The 7,423-nt window shown below is 49.2% G+C and overlaps 1 protein-coding gene across 4 annotated transcripts; it reads left to right on the plus strand.

Annotated features, from left to right (window-relative positions):
• On the plus strand, positions 1-6,818 carry LOC116252414 (protein TIME FOR COFFEE-like). Of its 4 annotated transcripts, none has more exons than XM_031626659.2 (12): positions 1-419; positions 571-876; positions 977-1,128; positions 1,232-1,529; positions 1,622-2,003; positions 2,085-2,148; positions 2,259-2,306; positions 2,421-2,718; positions 2,798-2,894; positions 2,994-3,087; positions 3,186-3,587; positions 3,681-6,818. In XM_031626659.2, the coding sequence occupies exons 1-12, from the start codon at positions 317-319 to the stop codon at positions 6,162-6,164; spliced, it is 4,728 nt and encodes a 1,575-aa protein (XP_031482519.1). In that variant the 5' UTR covers positions 1-316; the 3' UTR covers positions 6,165-6,818. The 4 variants fall into 4 exon arrangements, with proteins under 4 accessions (XP_031482519.1, XP_049932992.1, XP_031482527.1 ...); XM_050077035.1 differs by having other exon boundaries at positions 4,083-6,818; XM_031626667.2 differs by having other exon boundaries at positions 1,232-1,520.
• Positions 6,819-7,423: the final 605 nt, after the last annotated feature.

Raw genomic sequence — 7,423 nt, forward strand, 5'->3', positions numbered from 1 at the left:
TTGGTTGAGGGAGAGAGAGAGAGAGAGAGAGCGAGAGGCCAAATGGGCGACGGCAGAGGATAGAAGAGAGAGAGCGTGAGAGAGAGAGAGAAGATATCTGGAGAAAGGCGTCTTCTCGGCGAGGGGTTTCCGTTTGGGGAGTCGGAGATTCTTCGGGTTCTCGCTGGGACGTGGAAGTGGTCGAACCCAAGGGTGTTTTTTCCGGTGGGCCGTTTTTCGGTGTTCTGGGTGGAATTATGCACCGAGATCGGGCGGAGATCGGAGGTGGTCGAGGGTCGCAGTTAGATGAGTAGGAAGGTCATCGACGTGGTGGGTCATGGACAGGAATAGGGAGGTTAGAAGAGGACAGCCGATGGCGAACGGGTTGTCGCGGAGGCGGCCGCAGCGGACCGGCGGTAGCGGGATGAGGGACTCGCCTGGTAGGGAAAGGGTTCTTCTTTGGGAGTTTCCGTTCTTTTCGCGCGAGATTCCGACCAGATAGAGTTACAAGTTGGGTTCTTGTTTCTTTCTTTCTTTCGTTCTTTGTTCTGTGACGACTCACATGATTTGCCTTTCTGTTTTGTTGCTCAGAGGAGGCAGTGGCTGGGGAGATGCAAGAAACGGCAGCAGTGCGGCTGAGGGATCGGAAGAAGGATCGGTTGAGTCGGAGCAAGAGGCGGAGAGGGGAAAGGTTGCATGGTAACAGGGAGGAGGGAGGGGAGGAGAGCTCTGAAGAGAGTGTGGATGTTGAGGAAGAGGACGATGACGAGGACGAGGACTCGTCGGCGGCGGACCACCGAAGAAGTATCCCACCTCCTGCGGCTAAGATCGTAAAGCCGCCGTGGAAGGTCCCCGACGAGATGATTGGAGTTCCAGTGCCGAGGAAGGCTCGGTCTGGTGAGAGGCCCGTTGAAATAATTATTTGGTGGATGAAAGGCTTCGACTCCTTTCTCTGGATTTTTTGGTTGATCTTTTCTGTTTTCGTATTTGTGTGCAGCTTCTGTGAAAAGATCACATGAGAGCTCGGGTTCAGGGGGTGGAGGAGGAGGAGAACAGATTCCCACCCTGCGACAGTGTTCCACTTCTCCGGCAACTCCTAGTGCGGCTTCCGTTTCGCCACCATCCAACGCGCCAATCCGTCGGAGAGTGGTCTGTTTCAGCGACCCAAAACATTCACTTGTTTCCGATTCTTTCTCCTTCGCCTCCTCCTGAGATCTGTATCTCTCTCTCTTTCTCTCTCTATGTCGTTCAGAAGCCGATTGGAGCGAAACAGCGGCCTGCCAAGGTGCCAAAAGTTTCGATCCAGGAGGAGATCGAGATCGAGGTTGCGGAGGTCCTGTTCGGATTGAGGCAATACCCGGCCCCGGCTGTGAATCCCGAATTGGCAGGCAATCCTTCGTCCCTAAAAATGGAGGACAGGGAGGAAGAATCCCCGGCTTTGTTGGGGAAGCCCCGAGCTTCGTCCCCTATCTCCCCTCAGCAATCAGTCGGTGTGCAGCCGAAGGTCTCGAGCTCGATGGCCGCGGGTTCGCCTTCTGCGGGTCTGCCTAGTAATTGATTCTCTTTAAATTTCCGGCTAGATTGCAAGAAAAGCTCTTTACCCTTTCGTTGTTTATGTTCTGATTCATTCTTTGTGTCCTAGGTGCTCCGAAAAGGAAACGGCCTCGGCCGGTGAAATCGGAGGAAGAAAAAGCCGGAGTTGGAAGTGGCGCGGTTTCGACAGTTCTGGCTTCCTTCGTTGTCAAGGATGAGGCAGAAAAGATGGAGGTCTCTTCGCCCAGGGGCGACAAAAATAGCTTTGCTGTGGTTCCGAATGGGGTGGATGGAGCGAGATCCATCAAGCTTGAGACCAATCAGGAAGCAAAGAAAGCTCACCTCATCCCTGACGAGAAGCCTTCATCCGCGGAGGGACCGGCTGAAGAGAAGGTTGTTCTAGACGTAATTTGTTGCGAGAAGTCCGAGCCGCAGGTCGAGACCACTGGTTCGGTGAAGCCCGACGTTAGTCTTGAAGATGCCACAAAAGGGTGAGGAATTTAGTTAGATGATGGTCATCTGTGGATTGTTTCTGGTCGAAACTGATACATTTGTTTCTATCTGCTTTTCAGGGTTTCTTCTTGTCTCAGCACATGCGATAGTCAGAAGGAGGAGAAGTTCAAGTTTGATCTCATGGTAGTAAATGAAACCTTATTCATAAATACGGAAATGAAGCATTATTCATAAATATTTGCCATGACCATTTTTTGGTGCCTTCTTATAATCTTGTTTTGTTTTTGTGCCAGGCTCCCCCTGCAAGGTCTATGGTGGACGGGGATATAAATGGTGATTCAGTGAGTGTTCGCTCTCGATGTTCCTTTGGTTACTTCGGTCTCTTTCCTTCTTTTAAGTTCTTCGTATTTCTAGTAACTTTTTAGGTAATTGGTTTTTTTTCCTTTTTCTCTCAGACTTCGGAAATCCAGGCCCTGAATGTGAAAGAGGAAATCAGCGTGGTTGAATTGAAGGAGAAAGCGGGAGAGAAGGTGGAGCAAGACGTCCCTCCAAACGATTCTGAACCAGAGAAGCGAGCTGAGATATGTGGAGCGGGCGAGCAGGCAAAGCAAAATAAAGATCGAATTTTCGATCTGCGTATGGATGAGGAAAAATCAGACCGAGAAGGCGGTAAACAGCAAGGGCATAAACATTCGAAGGTCGCTAGGGTTGATATGAAGGCACCGGAAGTGCCTGCTCAGTGGGAGAAATCTGGTAAATGTTGACCTGGTGATGCTAATGTTGGTTTAGTATCAGCGAAATGGTTTCTAATGTTTTTGGGCTTTCGTTTCAGCTCCACATAGTTCTAGCACTGCACCAGCGATGGCAGGACCTTCGCCTATGCCGCATATGACGATTGCTGGCTGGCCGGGCGGACTTCCTCCACTCGGGTATTTGATCCACTGTCATTACGTGTCTTCGTGTCTTCTGTTCCTTTTTCTCGCTAATCTTTCTCAGATCATTTCTTAATGCTTGGGATTTCTCTGCAGGTATATAGGTCAAGCCCCAGCAAGTTGGCCTGGAGCTCCACCCGTTCAAGCAGTGGTATCTATGGAGGGCAACACAGGAGCGCCAACGCTTCAGGTCTCTCTCTCTCTCTCTCTCTCTCACGCGTTTCTTTCGTCCATTATCAGTTATCTGAAAATTTGAACTGAGTGTTTCGATCTGTCATTGAACTGTAGCCGCACATCCTCTTGCCTCATCAACGATACAAACGTTGTGCCACGCACTGCTACATTGCAAAGATGGTTAATTATCTCCAGCATGTAGCTCGTATGAATCCATTTTGGGCTGCGGCAAGCAATGCGTCTCTATTTGGAGCTAAACCTTACAACCTCAACGCAATGCCGTCAACAGAAGGGATGATACTTGGTGGCCCCTTACCAGGAGCATTTCCTGCTGCCAACTTCACGGCTTCTGGAAGGACCGGAGGCCCAACACATGAAAAGGGTAATGGAAGTGCTGCTACTTTTGGTGGCCAAGTACCTAAGGAGAAGGCTACGGCCCAGATTGCAGATGGCCAGCGAAAGCAGCAAACAACCGTCCAGCAACCACCTCTTACACCGTCTGCGACTAACATACCGGTATGTTGTTGATATCTTCTCTGTCAATTGTGTCCAGTTAGCATCTTGTGCCTTGTTGCTTGAGTAGCTTATATCATGGTTATTCTTTTACAGCATGGCCCTGCCATAATCTTCCCACTGAATCAGGTGGCAGCAGCGGTCAGACCTGGGGGATCAAAAGCCCCTGTCACTGGGCACGCTGCTGGTCCATCGGCAGCTCAAGTTGGTGGTGTCATGGGTAGCTCTGGAGCAGCTGCTACTGTGAGCTACAACTATCCAAACTTGCCCACCAACGAAGCTCAGTACATAGCAATGGTACAGAGCAGTGGCTATCCTTTCCAGATTCCTGCCCATGTTGGAGCTGCTGCAGCAGCTTCAGCTTATAGAGGCAGCTCTGCACATCTAGGCCAGGCAACTGCTGCACCACCTCCACAATTTTTCACTGGATCCTTTTATGCATCACAAATGCTTCATCCTTCTCAAATACAGCAAACTCAATCTCAGGCTCTTCAACAGGGGCAGCAGAATCCAAGCACTTCTAGTGGTTCGTCTTCATCTCATAAGCACCCTCAGCAGCAGCGTTTGCAAGGTTGTGGTGGCAGCAATTCGAATAACTACAAACAGCAGCAGCAGTTACAACAAGAATCGCAGCAGCAGACTCCACAAAGAACGCGCCAATCTCCAGCGAACTCTGTTCACCCTAATCACCACTTAAATGCCTCGCATCCACGCCAAAGTGAAGCTGGACATCCTGCCGAAAGTGATAGCCCCTCTGCTGCAGACAGCAAAGTCTCCCCTAATTTCCTTACCCAAACCAATCATCACCCAACCCTCAGTTCGAGCTATGGCATCAGCCCTCTTCCCGTTCCCATCCATCATGCTCAAAACTTTTCAATTATGTCCTCCTTGGGCAGTGCCAAGAACGGTGAGAAGCCGCACCTTCAGCCTCAGAGTTCGGATTCACATCCTCAGTATGGTTTAAAAGGCATGGAGTTGGTGCCATCTCAGGCTTTTGCCATGTCTTTTCCTCCAGGCATTGACTTCTCGATGGCTCAAGGTCATCATGCTATATTTCAGAATCTACCGGAGCATTATAGACAGAGTTACCAGCTTGCAGCTGCCCAGGCTGTTGCAGCAGCAGCTTCTGCTCATCAACAGCATGTGCAGCGCACCAGTAAGCAAAAGATCGGGAACGACAGCAAGAACGCTGGTGACCATAATATTGGTGGTGCTGTTAGTCAAGAAGAAAGGACAGCGGGTGGTGCAAAGGCTACTCCATCTGTTGCTTCCCAAACACTCACATTTTCACGGCAGCCAGAGAATAACAATGAGAATGCCTCTATCTCCATCTTGAGTTCCTCTTCTCCACATGTTTCTAGCCCTGCCATTCTTGAAAATCAATCCCGCAGCCTCAATCTTGTTTCAGCTCCTGCTAATGGAACCCGGGTGTCCTGCCCTGCTTCTATTAGTAGTACCAATATCCAGCAGTCACAGCAGCAGACGCAGCTCATGGCCCGTTCAAAATCGTCTACTAGCAATGCCAGCGTTCCAACTGTTTCCCTACCGACTGCTACAGCCATATCTTACACTGACCGTCTTCCTGTAAACATGTTTCCTGGGGGTCTATCTGCTTTTCCACAAGCTCTTATGCAAGGGACTACTCCCCAAGCATCGCCTCAGTGGAAATCTGCTACAGCAGCAGTGCCTAGCACAAGAACAATGGGATCTGCATCTGCGTCGTCACCAACAAAGCAACCTAAAGGTCCTGTTACTGGGCCCGGTGGATCTCCTGCACACTCACAGATATCCTTTGCTAGTACTGGCGTCAATGCAAAGGTAACTGCAATGCCAATGGGGGGACATATGCCTCACGGCTTGCCAAATTCTTCGTTGAGTAGCAGTGTCTCTAATGCTGCTCCAGTCAGGCTGAATTCATCCACTCCCATTATTGGATCACCTCCGCAGTCCGTTGCAAAGACCAGTGGGAGCCCGTCTACTAGAACTGCCCCAGCCACTAAAGGAGGGGTTTTGCCTGCACCAGTGCCAGCTGCTTCACAGCCACCAAAGAATTCACATACAAGCTCTACTAGAAAGTCTTCTCCTCCTCTTGGTGGTCGAAACAATTTGCCTGCAATTTTGGGGCATCCACAGTTGGTGCAGAGTTCGTCGCCTAAGCAGTCGCAACAGCAGCAGCAGCCTGTCCAGTCATTAAACTTGAAAAGCCAGCAGCAGTCTCACCAGCAACTTAATAAGGCGCAGTATCAGCCCGCTCAGATGTTCTTTAGCAAGAACTACCTTGCACCACAGTCTTCTCAGGCCTCTCAACTTGCTGCTGCTGGGTACTACCCAAAACCATCTTCTTCGGTGCAGCCATCCATCTCTAACCTGCCTCAAAGAAGACCGTCATCGGAGCAATCACAGAACTCACCGTCAGTGTCTTCAAATTCTGCAGCCACAGGAGCACTCTCTCTAGGCGGATCCAGTCTCTCTCTTACTACCTCTGCTTCTGAATCGTTAAAGTCTGGTTGTGCCAGTAATGCTACCGCTAGGGGGGCAGTGTGGGTGTCCTGCACACACACCAGTTCACCACTCCCTTGAGCACAGCTTCAAATCCGGCTAACAACCCAACTGCAGCATCTGTAGTGGCTGCTGCCTTCCCTTATCTTCACGCAGTGTCCACAGTGCCCATGAAATCTGCAGAGCATAGCTCAGCAGGATCCAAACAGAAGCAAGAAAAGATCCAATGAGTGGTTTGCAATTTTCAACTTTGGCAGAATGCAGATGAGGAGGTGCTCGTGCAGACTTGGCAGCCTGAGGATGACGGTTGGAAGCAACTAAGAATTGGGTGATTTTGTTGTTGATGGTCATTATATTCTTGCGCCCAAAATCAGGGAGAACTGGAGCTTCTGTTACCTCCATCATCACTATCTAAAGGATAAATTACTGCTAGTCAAGGGAATGTTGAAGATTCGATGGAGAGGGCGAAGAAAGCTTTAGCTGGCGCCATGTATACATCTGTTCATGATTGTGGTCCTTGATGTCGCAATGATCTCCAAGTGGACTCTCTTTGGCAGCATGACGATTGTAGATGGTGTAATCCGTCGGCCATGTCGAGGGAGAGTAGGGGGTTTGCACTGACCATGTGCTTCACATAGCTACAGCGAAACAGGAAAAACTCCTTCTGGTTGTTACACAGTTTTGTCTTTTCTTTTTTCACCTCCCAGTAAATTGAAGCTTACCACTCTTCGGTTCTCTTGTCTGGCTTGGCTTCCTTTTTCTTGCTCACGTGTTTGGTCATCGCTGAAGGGAGTGGGAGTTCAGATAATTGAGGGTTGGGATAGGGATTTTCTCCCTGCTGATGCGTGTTACTAATCGGAGGACGTGGTTGCTTTTTTTTGGCCCTGGTGTCCGTCATTTTAGTGTCGTTTTCCTGGTTTTTTTTTTTTTTTTTTTTTGTGGGTAACAGATCATGATTTTATGGCGACAACGTGGAAGATGGAGCTCCGGGGCCCATCTCTGGATTTCTCTCTTAAGAAAGTTTTTTCTTTTTTTTTTTTGGGGTTGCGTAGTTGATCTTTGTATTAAGCCTGTAAATAGTTGGGACCTAACTTTTTCTGAAAACCAAAGCGGAGGAGGAACTGGTGAGAGCTCCCTCTTTCTGGTCGGAAAAGGTACTTTCTTTTTTAACTCGGGAATTTTTTTCCCCCATTTATTTCGTTGTCTTCTAGCGTCCTTTCCGTATAAGTGGTTCGATTCTTCGCTTTTAAAAGAGCGCCGTGGTTAAAAGGAGAGAAAAAAAGAAGAAGGGAAGAAAAAAAGAAGAGAAGAAAAAAAAAAGGAAAGATCTTCTGAAAGAA

This window comes from Nymphaea colorata, chromosome 1 (assembly GCF_008831285.2).
Source record: "Nymphaea colorata isolate Beijing-Zhang1983 chromosome 1, ASM883128v2, whole genome shotgun sequence".
In the NCBI taxonomy this organism is placed as follows: Eukaryota; Viridiplantae; Streptophyta; class Magnoliopsida; order Nymphaeales; family Nymphaeaceae; genus Nymphaea; species Nymphaea colorata.

What these genes read in the sequence shown, in the direction of transcription:
- LOC116252414 (XM_031626659.2), top strand. Translation starts at nt 317, where the DNA reads ATGGACAGGAATAGGGAGGTTAGAAGAGGACAGCCGATGGCGAACGGG. An exon ending in GCCGAGGAAGGCTCGGTCTG is followed by an intron (nt 877 to 976) that starts GTGAGAGGCCCG and finishes ATTTGTGTGCAG; the next exon opens with CTTCTGTGAAAAGATCACAT. An exon ending in GCCTTCTGCGGGTCTGCCTA is followed by an intron (nt 1,530 to 1,621) that starts GTAATTGATTCT and finishes TTTGTGTCCTAG; the next exon opens with GTGCTCCGAAAAGGAAACGG.